Source organism: Thalassophryne amazonica, chromosome 3, assembly GCF_902500255.1.
Source record: "Thalassophryne amazonica chromosome 3, fThaAma1.1, whole genome shotgun sequence".
Lineage (NCBI taxonomy): Eukaryota > Metazoa > Chordata > Actinopteri > Batrachoidiformes > Batrachoididae > Thalassophryne > Thalassophryne amazonica.
The window spans coordinates 36,635,551-36,656,081 of record NC_047105.1 but is presented as its reverse complement, the minus strand read 5'-3'; the positions used below and the strand labels follow the sequence as shown (position 1 = coordinate 36,656,081).

General features: G+C 40.3%; 1 protein-coding gene across 2 annotated transcripts in view; it reads left to right on the top strand.

Annotated features, from left to right (window-relative positions):
- Positions 1–690: 690 nt before the first annotated feature.
- The window catches only part of LOC117506546 (glutaminase kidney isoform, mitochondrial-like), a 67,962-nt gene continuing 48,121 nt past the window's right edge, over positions 691–20,531 (top strand). For both annotated transcript variants that reach the window (XM_034166053.1, XM_034166052.1), the window contains exons 1-6: positions 691–897; positions 5,449–5,548; positions 5,661–5,782; positions 12,028–12,157; positions 17,088–17,167; positions 17,264–17,427. In XM_034166053.1, the coding sequence (XP_034021944.1) occupies positions 755–897; positions 5,449–5,548; positions 5,661–5,782; positions 12,028–12,157; positions 17,088–17,167; positions 17,264–17,427 (739 nt within the window). In that variant the 5' untranslated portion in view covers positions 691–754. The remainder of the gene's footprint in view (positions 898–5,448; positions 5,549–5,660; positions 5,783–12,027; positions 12,158–17,087; positions 17,168–17,263; positions 17,428–20,531) is intronic.

The window sequence follows — 20,531 nt, the reverse complement described above, 5'->3', positions numbered from 1 at the left end:
ATAAATAATAAAATAAAAACAAACAAATTTGAGTTTGCCTTTTAAACATGCGTGTACAATTCTGTAACATATTTTGGTCACACGAGACAAAACCAACTTGTGCCAGAATGACAGGGAAAAACGTGATGCATACAACCATGTCATTAATGAAACAAAAAGCTTGAACAAAAGCTTTTAGTTCTTTAAAAAGGTTTCAGGGTGACGAAGGCATAAAAGTGTTCATTAAACTGCCTCATCTTTATTATTTCATTGCAACTGAATAAAAATACATGATCACTGATTTTAATAGACATAATGCGATAACTTAATGTTTATTGCTGTTATAATTCACCATTTAGCTCACAAATCATTCATATTAATATTTTCATTTTGTTCATTGCTATTTTATTATTTGTATGCTCTTCATGGCAGCTGTTTAACGTTTTTTTTTTTCACTGTACTGACACTGAAAAGAGCTTTGTTACAACCGTTAGGAAATTGCTAGAAAATCCTATTATTACAAAAAAAAAAAAGAAAAAAGAAAAAGAAAGAAATGACAAAGGGAAATTGTTCATATTTTAAACGACTTTAAAGAATTCAACCGTTATCAAAAACAATTAACCTAAATTTAGCGATAAATCAGTTGCTGGTGTGACAACACAGTTCGAAATTCCTGTTGGCACTTGAAGGCATCAAACGCTGAGCGTTTTATTTCAGGATCTGAGCCCGCTGGAGGAGCCGCTAACTATCTTTTGTCGCCTGCCTGCGGTTTATTATGCACCGTGTGAGGGCGCTGCGGCTGACAGCCTGTGTCAGGAAGCTTTTTATCAAACAGCCAACATGTTGTCTGAGCACAAAGTCGCCAGCGGACAACCAGCGACGATCTTCACCACATTTCGACTATCTGCACCTCAAAACGTGAGTGCGAGTGTGTGTTTCTCTCTCTGAGGGGAAGTGACGTCATGCTGCCGACGGCGTGTTTGTGCGCGAGGCGTTTGACGTGCCACAATAAATAATTACATTTTACAAAAATTAAACCATCAAGGCGACTTAAAAAACAGCATCAACTGAAGGATAAATACATGGGCGATTTTAAAATGATAATAATGAAATAATGAAAAATTATAATAATGCATAAAAGCACAAACATGATCATATTTATGTTTATTTTAATATTATATTTAAATTTTTGATATTTTATCTAATAAGTGTTTCTCAAAGTTTTTCAGACCAACACCCACTGAGCCAAAATAAATAAATAAATCTCACAACCCACTTCCCCAAAGATCCAAAAACAATAACAATTCACATACAAGTTGAGTTACTAATGAACATAATACATGTATGTTACTGTGTATTAGAATTAGAAGTAATTTCTAAACAGTTGGAGAAACCTTTCTCATTTAGAATATGATATTTTGGCAATACATTCATGGACCACTAATGGTGGTAATGGACCGTGTGTGTGTGTGTGTGTGTGTGTGTGTGTGTGTGTGTGTGTACGTATACACACACACACACACACACACACACACACACACACACACACACACACACACACACACACACACACACACAGTTGTATCAAATCAAATTAACAATCAAATCAAATCAACTTTATTTATAAAGCACTTTAAAAAAAAACAGCTGCAGCTGAAACAAAGTGCTTTACACAAGGGGACATATAAAAGGTAACAAACCACAAAGTACAAAAAAAAAAAAGCCCCCCTCCAAAAAAAAAAAAACTAAAACAAGTAAAATCACTTAAAACAACCAAAACAGATCAAGATCTCATTCTGGATTAAAAGCCAGTGCATAAAAGTGGGTTTTAAGATTAGTTTTAAAAACAAAAAGTGAAGAGGCCTGCCTGATGTGGAGCGGTAACTCGTTCCACATCTTTGGAGCCACAACAGAAAAAGCTCGGTCCCCTCTGAGCATATGCTTGCACCTCGGCACCTCCAGGAGGAGCTGATCAGCTGACCGGAGGTGGCGAGCAGGGGCATAACAATGAAGCAGCTCAGAGAGGTAGGGCGGGGCAAGGCCATTTAAAGATTTAAAAACAAATAAAAGAATCTTAAAATGAATTCTAAAATGCACAGGCAGCCAGTGGAGGGAGGCCAGGATAGGTGTAATGTGCTCCCTCTTACGTGCACCAGTTAGCAGATGGGCAGTAGCATTCTGAACTAGCTGGAGACGTGCAAGGGAGAACTGGCTAATTCCATAATAAAGTGCATTACAGTAATCCAGCCGGGAGGTAATAAAAGCATGGATTGCTGTTTCAAAGTGCTGATGTGCAAGAAAAGGCTTAACCTTAGCAAGCTGCCTTAAGTGAAAGAAACTTGATCTGACTACTGCACTGATTTGGTGGTCCAGTTTAAAATCGTTGTCCATCTTAAAACCCAAGTTTGTGATAGTAGATTTTGAAAAGGCTGACAAAGGCCCCAGATCGACAGGTGAAGAAGAACAGGAGCTGCTAGGGCCAAAAACAATCACCTCCGTTTTCTTTTCTTTTCTTTTCTTAAGAAAATTCAATGCCATCCAGGCTTTAACATCCTCAAGACAGGACAAAACGGGCTGAAGAGAAGAGGCATCATTTTTCTTTATGGGGACATATAGCTGGCTGTCATCAGCATAGCAGTGGAAGCTGATGCCATGCTTTCTGAGAATGGACCCCAGGGGAAGCAAATACAGGGCGAAGAGTAGGGGAAAGTATGGATGGGAAATGTATGGAAAAGTTTGGGCACCCCTGGTAATTTTCATGATTTTCCTTTATAAATCATTGGTTGTCTGGATCAGAAATTTCAGTTAAATATATCACATAGGAGACGAACACACTGATGTTTGAGAAGTGAAATGGTTTCTAGCATTTACAGAAAGTGTGCAATAACTATTTAAGCAAAATTAGGCAGGTGCATAACTTTGGGCACCCTTGTCCTTTTATTGATTTGAATACATTTCGCACTAATTATTGGAACACAAAATTGGTTTTGTAAGCTCATTGACCCTTGACCTCCTTACACGGGTGAATCCAATAATGAGAAAAGGTATTTAAGGTGGCCATTTGCAAATTTTTCTCCTCTTTGCATCTCTTCTAGTGAGTGGCAACATGGAGCCTCTAAACAACTCTCAAATGACCTGAAAACAAAGATTGTTCAACATCATGGTTTAGGGGAAGGACACAAAAAGCTATCTCAGAGATTTCAGCTGTCAGTTTCCACTGTGAGAAACATAGTGAGGAAATGGAAGACCACTGGCACAGTACTAGTTAAGGCCTGAAGTGGCAGGCGAAGAAAAATCTCAGATAAGCTGAAGCGAAGGATGGTGAGAACAGTCATAGTCAACCCAGAGACCTGCTCCAAAGACCTACAACATGATCTTGCAGCAGATAGTATCTCTGTGCATTGTTCAACTACACAGTGCACTTTGCACAAAGAGATGCTGTATGATGCTGTAATGCAGAGGAAGCCTTTTCTGTGTACATGCCACAAACAGTCACTTGAGGTATGCTAAAGCACATTTGGACAAGCCAGCTTCATTTTGGAATAAGGTGCTGTGGACTGATGAAACTAAAATTGAGTTATTTGGACATAACAAGGTGGTTCCATCATGCTGTGTGACTGTGTGGCCAGTGCAGGTACTGGGAATCTTGTTAAAGTTGAGGGTCACATGGATTCCATTCAATATCAGTAGATTCTTGAGAACAATGTTCATGAATCATTGACAAAGTTGAAGTTGCACCAGGACTGGATCTTTCAACAAGACAACGACCCTAAACACTGCTCAAAATCTACTAAGGCATTCATGCACGGTCCCGGCTCCACACAGCCATCCGTTTAGAAATGATGTGGTGGTTTCTGCCTCTCAATGGCGGCTCGGAGTGCGGCGCGCCGTGTGCCATTGTGGGCCGTCCTTAAAGCTGTAGTAACACTCCTTATTCTCTGTGAAGCCCGTAAAATTTTCACCGAAAGCCAGATAAATTTTTCGAATGGTTTCCAGCTGCCTGTCTTTAACAGTTTCTGAAAAAATTCTGATGGAAAAAAAGCCCAAATCATTCCGCCATTTCCTCGCAATGAAACAACGACGAGAGGGGTGGAGCATTGCTCACTCAAAGCCTGCCCAAAGGCGAATGACGCAACCGACAGGCGTGGAAAAACTCACGCATGTGCACGAAGGTTCAAGCTTGGCTGATGTAAAAACATATGAATCAAATCCATATAGTTTTTGAAAAAAATAAAAAGGTACGATACTTTTCTAACAGACCTCGTATATGTATATATATGTATGTATGTATGTAAGAATTAAACAACTCGAAGCCGTGCATTATACGGTTTGAATGCACGACACAGAGTTGTTTAATCCACTTATACCATGGTCCCACACAGTGAGCTAACACACAAATATTTATTTAAGTTAACAGAACTTGATAAAAATGTGTGAGTATTTTTATACCAGTCTCAAGATATTTTGCCTCTGATGCGCTTACTGAGTCTGCGGGCTCGCGCCGCAGCGGGCCACTCACATCGCTCCCCTCTCTACTGTGTGGAGCTGCGGCCAACTCTGGCAACAGGTCCAGAAACTGTGCTCGCTGTTTTGATGCAGAGCGCTCCGACAGCCCGTAAGAATAGAACCGTTCTCTTCTTCATTCCTGTCTTCAATCCTGTCCAGTTCGTCCGATGTTAAATCTTTACGCCGTTGCTTTTGCTGTTCTTCTTGTTTGCTCTCCTCCTCTTCCCATTCCTCAAACGTTTTATTTTGACCAAAAATATTAAAATTCACTTGGAAATTCATGTTTTTCGTATTTCTGTTATTCACCTGTCAAAACACAGCTGATCTGCGCCAACTGATTTGCGCGTTGCTATGGTGACAACCAGAGCGGAGTGATTATAACAGTGACTTAACTCACCGAACTATGTGCGTATACACGAAAATAATGCACGCCCGTTAGACATGGAATTCTCACTGACCATGGTGTGTATATATATATATATATATATATATATATATATATATATATATATATATGCACCATTGTGAATTCTGGGTGCAGATCCATATTGGATCTGCTGTTTAACTATGAAAATAAAAGGGAAAAGCCAAATTAGCTTATTTTAATATATGTATTTGAAAAATAAAGAAAACTGGCAAAATATATATTCAGAATAAGTACAGATTATTAAAATATGCAACTGCACTGTTCACCATCAAAAAAAGATGACTGTTTTTGCTGTAAAAAGACATTTCTTTTTGGTGGTTTCCTTTGACTGATCAGTTTGTTTTTGAAATTGAGCATGTATAATAATTTAAATCATCTGCTTTTGTGTTGTTGTGTAGTATGTATGTGAGTGATTTATTTTTTTTTTTTTTCTTTAAAACTTAAAAAGTTTGTTCCAATTAATTTTTTTGGTGGGGTGGGTGGGGGTATGTATGTGAAAACCTCACAACACTGACTTTTTTATTCTCACGCATGAGGACTGTGCATGCAAAGTCATCCAGTAGAGGACTAGAAGACATGCTTTTTTACACCATCACTGAAGGAAAAGAGCAGCTCCTCGTCTCATACTTCATCTCGGTGAGTGTTTGAATATTTTTATTTTTAATGAATAGGTTGCTTTGCTAAATTCTGTAATATTGTAATCAAAATCAGGTCGTCTGTTAAAACGGCTGCCCATCATTGTTTGCAGGCCCTGAAAAAAACCGGACTTCATCCGTCTGATCCTCGTCTGAAGGACTGCATGGGGAAGCTGCGACAGCTTGCTAAGGACTCTGTTGGAGAGGTGATGATGGATCGGGACATCTTTCACAGGTGAATGACAACTTTGACTTTGCACACAATTAGTTTCCAGTGAAGCTCCTCTGTACTCACTGATGCAATTATATATATATACTACTACTGGTGGTTGGCTCTCACTGCGGTATTGTATCACTTCCTGTTCCGGAGCACAGCAGTGTTTTTCTGTATCTGTTAGCTGTTTAATCTGCGCAGTTAGATTGATCTAGTTATCTAGATTACGATTTGTTTCCCAATGTAATCTTTACGTGCCTTAACTAAAGCACTCCTTCTGCTGAATCACCTCTAAATTATTTACACATTATTCACTTTGCGTGTTTTTAGGAATCCGCTAGCTTAGCGTAGCTACTAGCTCTTAGCCGATTTAGCATGGCGGCTTCTCCTGTCTCTCCCGCACTTTTCTGCTCTGGGTGTGAAATGTTTAGTTATTCCTCGGCCTCCTTTAGCAGTAATGGTACTTGTAATAAGTGTAGCTTATTCGTAGCTTTGGAGGCCAGGCTGGGCGAATTGGAGACTCGGCTCCGCACCGTGGAAAATTCTACAGCTAGCCAGGCCCCTGTAGTCGGTGCGGACCAAGGTAGCTTAGCCGCCGTTAGTTACCCCCTGGCAGATCCCGAGCAGCCGGGAAAGCAGGCCGACTGGGTGACTGTGAGGAGGAAGCGTAGCCCTAAACAGAAGCCCCGTGTACACCGCCAACCCGTTCACATCTCTAACCGTTTTTCCCCACTCGACGACACACCCGCTGAGGATCAAACTCTGGTTATTGGCGACTCTGTTTTGAGAAATGTGAAGTTAGCGACACCAGCAACCATAGTCAATTGTCTTCCGGGGGCCAGAGCAGGCGACATTGAAGGAAATTTGAAACTGCTGGCTAAGGCTAAGCGTAAATTTGGTAAGATTGTAATTCACGTCGGCAGTAATGACACCCCGTTACGCCAATCGGAGGTCACTAAAATTAACATTAAATCGGTGTGTAACTTTGCAAAAACAATGTCGGACTCTGTAGTTTTCTCTGGGCCCCTCCCCAATCGGACCGGGAGTGACATGTTTAGCCGCATGTTCTCCTTGAATTGCTGGCTGTCTGAGTGGTGTCCAAAAAATGAGGTGGGCTTCATAGATAATTGGCAAAGCTTCTGGGGAAAACCTGGTCTTGTTAGGAGAGACGGCATCCATCCCACTTTGGATGGAGCAGCTCTCATTTCTAGAAATCTGGCCAATTTTCTTAAATCCTCCAAACCGTGACTATCCAGGGTTGGGACCAGGAAGCAGAGTTGTAGTCTTACACACCTCTCTGCAGCTTCTCTCCCCCTGCCATCCCCTCATTACCCCATCCCCGTAGAGACGGTGCCTGCTCCCAGACTACCAATAACCAGCAAAAATCTATTTAAGCATAAAAATTCAAAAAGAAAAAATAATATAGCACCTTCAACTGCACCACAGACTAAAACAGTTAAATGTGGTCTATTAAACATTAGGTCTCTCTCTTCTAAGTCCCTGTTGGTAAATGATATAATAATTGATCAGCATATTGATTTATTCTGCCTAACAGAAACCTGGTTACAGCAGGATGAATATGTTAGTTTAAATGAGTCAACACCCCCGAGTCACACTAACTGTCAGAATGCTCGTAGCACGGGCCGGGGCGGAGGATTAGCAGCAATCTTCCATTCCAGCTTATTAATTAATCAAAAACCCAGACAGAGCTTTAATTCATTTGAAAGCTTGTCTCTTAGTCTTGTCCATCCAAATTGGAAGTCCCAAAAACCAGTTTTATTTGTTATTATCTATCGTCCACCTGGTCGTTACTGTGAGTTTCTCTGTGAATTTTCAGACCTTTTGTCTGACTTAGTGCTTAGCTCAGATAAGATAATTATAGTGGGCGATTTTAACATCCACACAGATGCTGAGAATGACAGCCTCAACACTGCATTTAATCTATTATTAGACTCTATTGGCTTTGCTCAAAAAGTAAATGAGTCCACCCACCACTTTAATCATATCTTAGATCTTGTTCTGACTTATGGTATGGAAATAGAAGACTTAACAGTATTCCCTGAAAACTCCCTTCTGTCTGATCATTTCTTAATAACATTTACATTTACTCTGATGGACTACCCAGCAGTGGGGAATAAGTTTCATTACACTAGAAGTCTTTCAGAAAGCGCTGTAACTAGGTTTAAGGATATGATTCCTTCTTTATGTTCTCTAATGCCATATACCAACACAGTGCAGAGTAGCTACCTAAACTCTGTAAGGGAGATAGAGTATCTCGTCAGTAGTTTTACATCCTCATTGAAGACAACTTTGGATGCTGTAGCTCCTCTGAAAAAGAGAGCTTTAAATCAGAAGTGTCTGACTCCGTGGTATAACTCACAAACTCGTAGCTTAAAGCAGATAACCCGTAAGTTGGAGAGGAAATGGCGTCTCACTAATTTAGAAGATCTTCACTTAGCCTGGAAAAAGAGTCTGTTGCTCTATAAAAAAGCCCTCCATAAAGCTAGGACATCTTTCTACTCATCACTAATTGAAGAAAATAAGAACAACCCCAGGTTTCTTTTCAGCACTGTAGCCAGGCTGACAAAGAGTCAGAGCTCTATTGAGCTGAGTATTCCATTAACTTTAACTAGTAATGACTTCATGACTTTCTTTGCTAACAAAATTTTAACTATTAGAGAAAAAATTACTCATAACCATCCCAAAGACGTATCGTTATCTTTGGCTGCTTTCAGTGATGCCGGTATTTGGTTAGACTCTTTCTCTCCGATTGTTCTGTCTGAGTTATTTTCATTAGTTACTTCATCCAAACCATCAACATGTTTATTAGACCCCATTCCTACCAGGCTGCTCAAGGAAGCCCTACCATTATTTAATGCTTCGATCTTAAATATGATCAATCTATCTTTGTTAGTTGGCTATGTACCACAGGCTTTTAAGGTGGCAGTAATTAAACCATTACTTAAAAAGCCATCACTTGACCCAGCTATCTTAGCTAATTATAGGCCAATCTCCAACCTTCCTTTTCTCTCAAAAATTCTTGAAAGGGTAGTTGTAAAACAGCTAACTGATCATCTGCAGAGGAATGGTCTATTTGAAGAGTTTCAGTCAGGTTTTAGAATTCATCATAGTACAGAAACAGCATTAGTGAAGGTTACAAATGATCTTCTTATGGCCTCGGACAGTGGACTCATCTCTGTGCTTGTTCTGTTAGACCTCAGTGCTGCTTTTGATACTGTTGACCATAAAATTTTATTACAGAGATTAGAGCATGCCATAGGTATTAAAGGCACTGCGCTGCGGTGGTTTGAATCATATTTGTCTAATAGATTACAATTTGTTCATGTAAATGGGGAATCTTCTTCACAGACTAAAGTTAATTATGGAGTTCCACAAGGTTCTGTGCTAGGACCAATTTTATTCACTTTATACATGCTTCCCTTAGGCAGTATTATTAGACGGTATTGCTTAAATTTTCATTGTTACGCAGATGATACCCAGCTTTATCTATCCATGAAGCCAGAGGACACACACCAATTAGCTAAACTGCAGGATTGTCTTACAGACATAAAGACATGGATGACCTCTAATTTCCTGCTTTTAAACTCAGATAAAACTGAAGTTATTGTACTTGGCCCCACAAATCTTAGAAACATGGTGTCTAACCAGATCCTTACTCTGGATGGCATTACCTTGACCTCTAGTAATACTGTGAGAAATCTTGGAGTCATTTTTGATCAGGATATGTCATTCAAAGCGCATATTAAACAAATATGTAGGACTGCTTTTTTGCATTTACGCAATATCTCTAAAATCAGAAAGGTCTTGTCTCAGAGTGATGCTGAAAAACTAATTCATGCATTTATTTCCTCTAGGCTGGACTATTGTAATTCATTATTATCAGGTTGTCCTAAAAGTTCCCTAAAAAGCCTTCAGTTAATTCAAAATGCTGCAGCTAGAGTACTGACTGGGACTAGAAGGAGAGAGCATATCTCACCCATATTGGCCTCTCTTCATTGGCTTCCTGTTAATTCTAGAATAGAATTTAAAATTCTTCTTCTTACTTATAAGGTTTTGAATAATCAGGTCCCATCTTATCTTAGGGACCTCATAGTACCATATCACCCCAATAGAGCGCTTCGCTCTCAGACTGCAGGCTTACTTGTAGTTCCTAGGGTTTGTAAGAGTAGAATGGGAGGCAGAGCCTTCAGCTTTCAGGCTCCTCTCCTGTGGAACCAGCTCCCAATTCAGATCAGGGAGACAGACACCCTCTCTACTTTTAAGATTAGGCTTAAAACTTTTCCGTTTCCCTTTCCCATGATGCACTGTTTCTTTCTCTTTTTGCTCTGTATGCACCACTCTGCATTTAATCATTAGTGATCGATCTCTGCTCCCCTCCACAGCATGTCTTTTTCCTGGTTCTCTCCCTCAGCCCCAACCAGTCCCAGCAGAAGACTGCCCCTCCCTGAGCCTGGTTCTGCTGGAGGTTTCTTCCTGTTAAAAGGGAGTTTTTCCTTCCCACTGTAGCCAAGTGCTTGCTCACAGGGGGTCGTTTTGACCGTTGGGGTTTTACATAATTATTGCATTGTATGGCCTTGCCTTACAATATAAAGCGCCTTGGGGCAACTGTTTGTTGTGATTTGGCGCTATATAAAAAAATTGATTGATTGATATATATATATATATATATATATATATATATATATATATATATATATATATATATATATATATATATATATATATATATATATATATATATATATATATAGTTATTTACATGAATTATTGAGATGTTGTCTTACTTACAATTTGTACATGTTCAAGAACCTCCTCTCTTAGTCAGTCAATCAGTCATAAACAATATTTCCGTTTATACGTTTTTGAGAAGAGCGTAAGTTAGCTTTGAGTTAGCAGACGTTAGCATGCACGCTGACGTCCACGAAATGTCTTTGTAAATCATTCCAGAGGTGTTTTCAGGTTACAAAACCAGCATTTTCAGTTTTAGAAGTGTTTTATTTCTTGGTAGCTTTTACATAATATATGACAAAGAGGTTATATTTACACACAAACGAAACAGTTTGCAGCTAGCTATACCAGCCTGTGACATCACCATGCTAATGTCTGTGAAATGTCTTGTAAATCATTTTAGAGGTGTTATAGGTTCCAAAAACAGTGTTTTCAGTTTTAGAAGTGTTTTATTTCTTGGTAGCTTTTACATAATATATGACAAAGAGGTTATATTTACACACAAACGAAACAGTTTGCAGCTAGCTATACCAGCCTGTGACATCACCATGCTAATGTCTGTGAAATGTCTTGTAAATCATTTTAGAGGTGTTATAGATTCCAAAAACAGTGTTTTCAGTTTTAGAAGTGTTTTATTTCTTGGTAGCTTTTACATAATATATGACAAAGAGGTTATATTTACACACAAACGAAACAGTTTGCAGCTAGCTATACCAGCCTGTGATGTCACCATGCTAATGTCCGTGAAATGTCTTGTAAATCATTTTAGAGGTGTTATAGGTTCCAAAAACAGTGTTTTCAGTTTTAGAAGTGTTTATTTCTTGCAAGCTTTTACTGAATATATGAGAAACATGTATATAAACAGATAAATGAAGTGGTGCTTTTCCGCTGCAAGAGAAGCATTCTTTGAAACACCTGATTCACACTCAACACCTGTGTTGCTGAAGGCAAAGTGTCATGAAAAATAGATAGAAAACTTTGTGATTCGTATTGTGATCCATGTGATGTTTTGTTGCACTGCAGCTTGTTTGCGGCCCATGTGACACATTTGTCCCGGCCTCCTTTTTGTTTTGGAACTATTCACCAGACAGGAGGGGTTAGTGATGCTCAAACTGAGTGATCCTTGACTTTGGGTAGTCTTCTAATTTGCTCATGTGATTTTTTTTTTCGATGTCATATTCCCACTTACTGGTAAAACTGTACATTTCACACGAAAATACAGATGCATTTTCTTCCACAGAACTGTATCTGATTTGAGTCTGTGGCATTTGCTGATGTTAGGAAATGATTGCATATTGCTATAAAGTGGAAGTGCTACTTTCAACTCCTCCTAACTCTCATATGTTGGTATTATGTGTCAGCACGGACTGATGCAGAGGTCCGTCGCTCAGAGTGACAGCTGGCAGCTGCTGCTATCCACACCACAGAATATGTGCACTCACACGCTGTCCTGATAGCACAGCAAATATTCGATTTGTGCGAGCGCACCTGGCAGCCGTCTTCTGTTATTCCCTCAGATGTGTCGGTGGAAACATTGTCCTGCTGATCCAGGCCTTCAGAAAAAATTTTGTCATCCCAGAGTTTGACATTTTTACCCAAAAGATCAATGAAATCTACAAGAGAGTGCAAAGGCAAACTGATGGGAAGGTAAGTGTTTGTTGTGTTTCCTGCATTGTGCAGGTGTGGAAAGTTAGGTTCAGCGGAACAGAGTTAGACTACAGCTGCTCATTAAACATGATGGTCACCATGCACAGGCTAACATGCAAAGCACATGTGTTTTCAGGCGTGTCCACCTACAATTTTCTATTTACACGCTGTGTAATCTAAGTGCAATGTAAGTCACAGGGTGCAGAGGAGTTGTATTTAGTCTGACCAAATCATGGGTGTGTAAGCAAATTGCCATTTGTCCCCACGACCCGATTCTGGATAAGCGGTTGAACATGAGTGTGTGAGTGAGATTGCCATTTGCCATCTATATATTAAAATCCAAATGGCCTATGTGTATGTGTATGTGTGCGTGCACGAGTATAACTTTGATCACAGACAAACTGGGGAAAGCTGATATTTGCCGTTTGGTATGCTGATGTTTTTTGGGTCAACGATGAACCAAAATGGAACGTTGATAGGACTAATATTTTTGGTGAAACTACAGATATTAGCTAACAACAGTGAACAATATACAACCCCAATTCCAATGAAGTTGGGACATTGTGTGAAATGTAAATACAAACAGAATACAATAATTTGCAAGTTCTCTTCAACCTATATTCAATTGAATACACCACAAAGACAAGATATTTAATGTTCAAACTGATAGACTATTTTGCTTTTGTGCAAATATTTGCTCATTTTGAAATGGATGCCTGCAACACGTTTCAAAAAAGTTGGGATGGGGCATCAAAATACTGGGAAAGTTGGTGAATGCTCAAAGAACACCTGTTTGGAACATTCCACAAGTGAACAGGTTGGAAACAGGTGAGTGTCATGATTGGGTATAAAAGGAGCATCCCCAAAAGGCTCAGCTGTTTACAAGCAAAGATGTGGCAAGGATCACCACTATGTGAACAGCTGCGTGAAAATAATGGTCCAACAGTTTAAGAACAGTGTTTCTCAATGCTCAATTGCATGGAATTTAGGGATTCCATCATCTAAAGTCCATAATATAATCAGAAGATTCAGAGAATTTGGAGAACTTTCTGCACGTAAGCGGCAGGGCCAAAAACCAACACTGAATGCCCGTGACCTTTGATCCCTCAGGCGGCACTGCATTAAAAACCGACATCATTGTGTAAAGGATCAATCAATCAATCAATTTTTTTTTTTATATAGCGCCAAATCACAACAAACAGTTGCCCCAAGGCGCTTTATATTGTAAGGCAAGGCCATACAATAATTATGTAAAATCCCAACGGTCAAAACGACCCCCTGTGAGCAAGCACTTGGCTACAGTGGGAAGGAAAAACTCCCTTTTAACAGGAAGAAACCTCCAGCAGAACCACTGTGTGGGGTCAGGAACACTTCAGAAAACCATTGGCAGTTAATACAGTTCGTCGCTACATCTACAAGGGCAAGTTAAAACTCTGCCATGCAAAGTGAAAACCATACATCAATAACATCCAGAAACGCCGCTGCCTTCTCTGGACCCGAGCTCATTTGAAATGTACAAATCCAAAGTGGAAAAGTGTGCTGTGGTCTGATGAGTCCACGTTTGAAATTGTTTTTGGAAATCATGGACGTCGTGTCCTCCGGACAAAAGAGGAAAAAGACCATCCAGATTGTTACCAGCGCAAAGTTCAAAAGCCAGCATCTGTGATGGTGTGGGGGGTGTGTTAGTGCCCATGGCATGGGCAACTTACACATCTGTGATGGCACCATCAATGCTGAAAGGTACATCCAGGGTTTGGAGAAACACATGCTGCCATCCAAGCAATGTCTTTTTCAGGGACATCCCTGCTTATTTCAGCAAGACAATGCCAAGCCACATTCTGCACGTGTTGCAACAGCGTGGCTTTGTAGTAAAAGAGTACGGGTACTAGACTGGCCTGCCTCAATAATTAGTGTCCTCAGTTCCCAAACGCTTATTGAGTGTTGTTAGAAGGAAAGGTGATGTTACACAGTGGTAAACATATCACTGTCCCAGCTTTTTTGAAACGTGTTGCAGGCATCCAATTCAAAATGAGCAAATATTTGCACAAAAACAATAAAGTTTATCAGTTTGAACATTAAATATTTTGTCTTTGTGGTGTATTTAATTGAATATAAGTTGAAGAGGATTTGCAAATCATTGTATTTACACAACGTCCCAACTTCATTGGAATTGGGGTTGTACATTGATAATTACATCCTCGACTCCTCATACACCATTCCAGCAGAGGGTGGTAAATCATCTATATGTTAAAAGCAAAGTGGCCTCTGTGCATGTGTATGCTTGCGTACCTTTAAACACACACACTCCGTTTGGTATGCTTATGTATTTTGGGTCAAAGATGAACGCCGCCAAAACCTAATGTTGATAGGATAAATATTTTTGGAGTATTTGTGTATTAGCTAACAACAGTGAACAATAGACGTTAATTATTAAATTCATTACATTCTGGACTCACACACCATTCCAACTCATTATAGAAACTTTGCATAATTTATTACCACCTTTGAAATATGTCAGCTACGTTTTTTATAAACACTATCCAATCTAGAGCCCATGGGTCCCCACAGGCAACATGCTAGTTCCCTAGGGTTATTCCAAAAGTGCAAAAATCAGATGAAACAGCTTAATGCCTCCTAACAGGCTGGCTTATAAATTGCAGACCTGGAAACCCACTCAAGGTTAGCATTAAAGGTAACAAGGTGTTGGCACCGTGAAAGATGCTACCGAACAAAAGAAAGGAGCTGCACTCTCAGCCACACATGATCAAGCTGTTCAACTTAACAAAAAAAAAACGCAACAAACGCTGCTTTGGCTTCAAATTTCTACCCCATTGGCACACGATCAAACACGTTTCAAGCTGTAATCACTACGAATACCACATTTAAAGACATTCAAACATGATTGAAGCTGTTAAGACTTCAAATACTCTGACTTTACCGCGTACTATCAGTGAGAATTGGGATAAAATTTTTAAGTAGTTCAAAAAATTTGCTCCTGATTTTAAAGGTGGTGCAGATGACGGTCTTAACTGCTATGTATACCAGGATTGTTCAAGATTGACAAGGATGGACCAAGATGTTACAACGATGCTTCAAAAGAAGCCCCAAATTGCTATTTGGGATTACATGGAAAGGAATGGTGCTCTGTGGAATAGCTCCACAAGAGGGTGCTAGGGGTGCGAGCTTTGCCTTTCGCTCTGTTTTTTGCCGGTTTCACAACTCGTGCATCACATTTTACAACCTCAGTTCCAATGAAGTTGGGACGTTGTGTAAAATGTAAATAAAACAGAATACAATGATTTGCAAATCCTCTTCAACTTATATTCCATTAAATACATCACAAAGACAAGATATTTAATATTCAAACTGATAAATTGATTGTTTTTGTGCAAATCTTTGCTCATTGTGAAATGGATGCCTGCAACATGTTTCAAAAAAGCTGGGACAGTGGTATGTTTACCACTGTGTTACATCACCTTTCCTTCTAACAACACTCAATTAGTGTTTGGGAACTGAGGACACTAATTGTTGAACCTTTGAAGGTGGAATTCTTTCCCATTGTTGCTTGATGTTCGACTTCAGTTGTTCAACAGTCCGGGGTCTCCGTTGTCGTATTTTGCACTTCATAATGCGCAACACATTTTCAATGGGCGACAGGTCTGGACTGCAGGCAGGCCAGTCTAGTACCTGCACTCTTTTACTATGAAGCCATGCTGTTGTAACACGTGCAGAATGTGGCTTGGCATTGTCTTGCTGAATAAGCAGGGACGTCCCTGAAAAAGGCGTTGCTTGGATGGCAGCATGTGTTGCTCCAAAACCTGGATGTACCTTTCAGCATTGATGGTGCCATCACAGATGTGTAAGTTGCCCATGCCATGGGCACTAACACACCCCCATACCATCACAGATGCTGGCTTTTGAACTTTGTGCTGGTAGCAATCTGGATGCTCTTTTTCCTCTTTTGTCCGGAGGACACGCCGTCCATGATTTCCAAAAACAATTTGAAATGTGGACTCATCAGACCACAGCACACTTTTCCACTTTGCGTCTGTCCATTTCAAATGAGCTCAGGCCCAGAGAAGGCGGTGGCATTTCTGGATGTTGTTGATGTATGGCTTTCACTTTGCATGGTAGAGTTTTATCTTGCACTTGTAGATGTAGTGGTGAACTGTGTTAACTGACAATGGTTTTCTGAAGTGTTCCTGAGCCCACGTGGTAAGACCATTTTCACAATGATGTCGGTTTTTAATGCAGTGCCGCCTGAGGGATAGAAGGTTATGGACATTCAGTGTTGGTTTTCGGCCTTGCCGCTTACGTGTGGAAAGTTCTCCAGATTCTCTGAATCTTCTGATTATATTATAGACTGTAAATGATGGAATCCCTAAATTCCTTGCAATTGAACGTTGAGTTCTTAAACTGTTGGACTATTTTTTTCAAGCAGTTGTTCACAAAGTGGTGATCCTCACCCCATCTTTGCTTGTGAATGACTGAGCCTTTTGGGGATGCTCTTTTTGTACCAATCATGACACTCACAATTAGTGTCCTCAGTTCCCAAACGCTTATTGAGTGTTGTTAGAAGGAAAGGTGATGTTACACAGTGGTAAACATACCACTGTCTCAGCTTTTTTGAAACGTGTTGCAGGCATCCATTTCAAAATGAGCAAATATTTGCACAAAAACAATAAAGTTTATCAGTTTGAACATTAAATATCTTGTCTTTGTGGTGTATTCAATTGAATATATGTTGAAGAGGATTTGCAAATCATTGGATTCTGTTTTTATTTACATTTCACACAACGTCCCAACTTCATTGGAATTGGGGTTGTACAAGATCCTGTTTTCTCAATTAGACTGACTATTCAAAATCGGTTTTCTTCTGCCGCTGTTCTTTTATTTAGATGTAACGCTATAGTTGTGTGTCCTGCTTTAGGTTGCAGACTACATCCCCCAACTGGCCAAGTTCAGTCCACACCTGTGGGGTGTGTCTTTGTGCACTGTGGATGGACAAAGGTCGGTGCTGTTTCCATGTGTGAATCTTTTATATTTTCAGTGTGGCTGTGGACTCTCTACATTCTGTCAGTCTTTATGGCCTCTCTTTACTTCCAGGCACTCTGTAGGTGACACCAAGCAGCCGTTCTGCATGCAGTCCTGTGTGAAGCCACTGCAGTACGCCATTGCTGTCCATGAAGTGGGAACAGAGAAGGTTCACCGTTACGTGGGCATGGAGCCCAGTGGGCTCAAGTTCAACATGCTCTCACTGGATGAAGAAGGTGGGCAAGACCTCAGCACTCCCATGTTCATTCAGTTTCCTCCCTCATCATGGTTTGACCTCATCATGTCTTCATTGTCCTCCTTAAGGGTTTGTTTTAAAACACGAAGGGCTTTGCTACTCACGGCTACATTAACACCTGGCACAGAATAGATTAAAGTCACTGCTGATGGCTCAGTCCCAAGGATCAAATGGTGCAATGGATCATTCACTTTGTCTGTTAAATCTACAAGTTGTTTGCATAATCTTGGTGTCATTTTAGTTTTGTCGTTATATTTGTCTTTGGACTGTCATTTCAGACAGCTGACCTGCACTACTGCCTTTCATTTGAGAAACATTGCTAACCTCAGCTCTATGGTGTCTGAAGCTGAATTGATGTTATACATTATTTTGTGCCATCTCGACTGGATTATTGTACTGTATTTCCCAGAGTATAGTGACTATTTGTACAGGACTTTCACAAGAATGAAAGTGAGGAACAAAATCAACTCCAACATTAAAAGAAGATATATGCCAATAAGAAGAAGTACAGGACAGCATTGCATAAAAATCCAAATTAATGAACTGATAACACAGAAAAAAGGTGTGACTTATATGTGGGTTTTTCCCCTTCAACAGGCCTTTTTTTTAACAGGTGCGATTTATACTCAGTGCACTTTCTATTCTGGAAAATCCATTAATTCCCTTTTAACCTCTTTTAAAAGTGTCTTTAAATGGTCTCAAATGATGCAGAATGCTGCATTTTAACTCTGAGATCCCATATCACTTCTACTTTATTTCACACACACTTTGAGAATTCATTATAAATTTTTATATATAAGCTTTCTAGGGTCAAGACCTTTTGAAGACCTGTAGGTCCATTCTTCAGACCAACAGTTATTGGGGTTTTCATGTCGTTGCTCTAAAACCCATAGTGATCCTATGTTTCAGAATGTAGCACTTAAACTTTGGAATAAGTTGCCTGTCCATCTTTGGATTTCTTTGACAACTTCAAGACATTTTCAGAAGTGCTGTGGCTTAGTGGTTAGCACTGTTGCTTCACAAGAAGAAGGTTGTGGGATTGCTTCCCACTTGGAGCCTTTCTGTATGTAGTTTGCATGTTCTCCCCATGTTCATGTGGGTTCCCTCCGGGTGCTCCAGCTTCCTCCCACATCCATAAGACATGCAGGTTTGGGGGATTGGTGACTGTAACTGCTGTAGGTGTGTGTGCAGGTGTGAATGTGGTTGTCCATCTACATGTGGCCTTGTGATAGTCTGGCATCCTTTATGGCCCAGTCACATGGCACTTAACGAAGGGCAATGAAGCCCTAACGAAACAAGAAATCTGGACTTTTGTTGACTTTTGTTGGCATCGTTTATGGTAAATGGTAAATGGGCTGCATTTATATAGCGCTTTCCCATCTACATCAGACGCTCAAAGCACTTTACAATTATGCCTCACATTCACCCCGATGTCAGGGTGCTGCCATACAAGGCGCTCACTACACACTGGGAGCAATAGGGGATTAAAGGCCTTGCCCAAGGGCCCTTAGTGATTTTCCAGTCAGGCAGGGATTTGAACCCATGATCTTCTGGACTCAAGCCCAACACCTTAACCACTAGACCATCACCTCCTCACCATCACCGTTTAACCTTCACCCAGCTTCGTTCCTGCAGCTGGTGCTTCGTCAGGATATTTAAACTGTTGAAAATTTTGAAAGAAGGGCAACAAAAAACTCAATTCTTCAGTATTTCGTTTTTCTGTCATTCTTGATGTTTTTTATCGTTTGCTTAGTTTTTGTAATGTTAGCGTTTAGTTTGACTTTGTTCGACCAGCTGAATGTTTTCACACAGTGCAGAAGCCGGTTTGTGAGCACTGCTGCTGCTGCTGCATTTATGTACCATCGGAAATTACAGGGCAAACTCAGCCTGTTTGCTTGGATTTTTTTAATCTTGGTGGGGAGTCAGCTTCAGTGGGCTCAGGCACCTTATATAGGCCAGAGGTAATCTTTTGTGTGGATACAATTAATTATTTTGCCAAAAGCAACTGCTGAATTTGAAACAACAAAAAAGTTGTGTAATTTCCAACGGTACTTGACCGCAGCAGCAGCAGCTCCTGCGTGCACTTATTATTTTTTATTAAATACAACAATATGAGTGTAGGAATGACAGTCCAGCCCTTATGTACACGTGGCAACAGGTAGATAATTCAAATGATTATATAAAGAGCTGTTCTGGGAGGTGGAATTCATGTTGTGGATCAGCTGGAGCTGGTGGAAATAACCACACATGGGGAGTCAATGCGCGGCGTTCACGCTGACTGGTCAGTTTACTGCTCTGATATATTCAGTCATCTTTACACTTATATTTATTCCCTCTTTTGACAGTTTTCTGTTATAAATCAATATATATGGCTTAGTAACATAATACAGTGATAGAGCAGTGACCATGTTTTTTTTAATTGGAGCAAGACGGAGCACGCAGTGTGTTGTCAGACAGTGTGGATTCTGATGATGAAGGCGATGATCCCTCTTTTGTTCTGGACGAGGAACCAGAGTAAGTGGGTCTGCATGTGCATAGATCTCCACAGCTTCTATTTGCAGTTTCTCCATGATTCAGGCACTATGAGCTCCGTCCCAGCGGTGAGTCCTGGAACTCAGAGATACAGACACACACTGCTCCAGCTGTGGATCCAGGCGCATTTTGTTTAAAGCGTCAAGATCAGTGTTAGCTTCGGTTTCATTTAGTTCCTCTTTCATCCCTTTTGTACTGTTGGTTTGCAGGCTATTCAGTGATAAAGTTCTTTCGTCCACCCTTTCTCAAAGAATTGTGACTTTTTTACTTTTTTCCCTTCATTCAGGAATCGTTGTGTGCCATGTGACTGGGCCATAAGCTTTGTAGGGTCAAGGCGTTTTGAAGACCTGTAGGTCCAGTCTTCAGACCAACAGTTATTGGGGGTTTCATGTTGTTGCTCTAAAACCCATAGTGACATGCACATTAGGGGGATTAGTGACTGTACCTCTATAAATTGACTGTAGGTGTGTGCGCAGATGTGAATGTGGTTGTCCGTCTACATGTGGCCTTGTGATAGACTGGCGTCCTGTCCAGTATGCCGCCTCCCGGCGT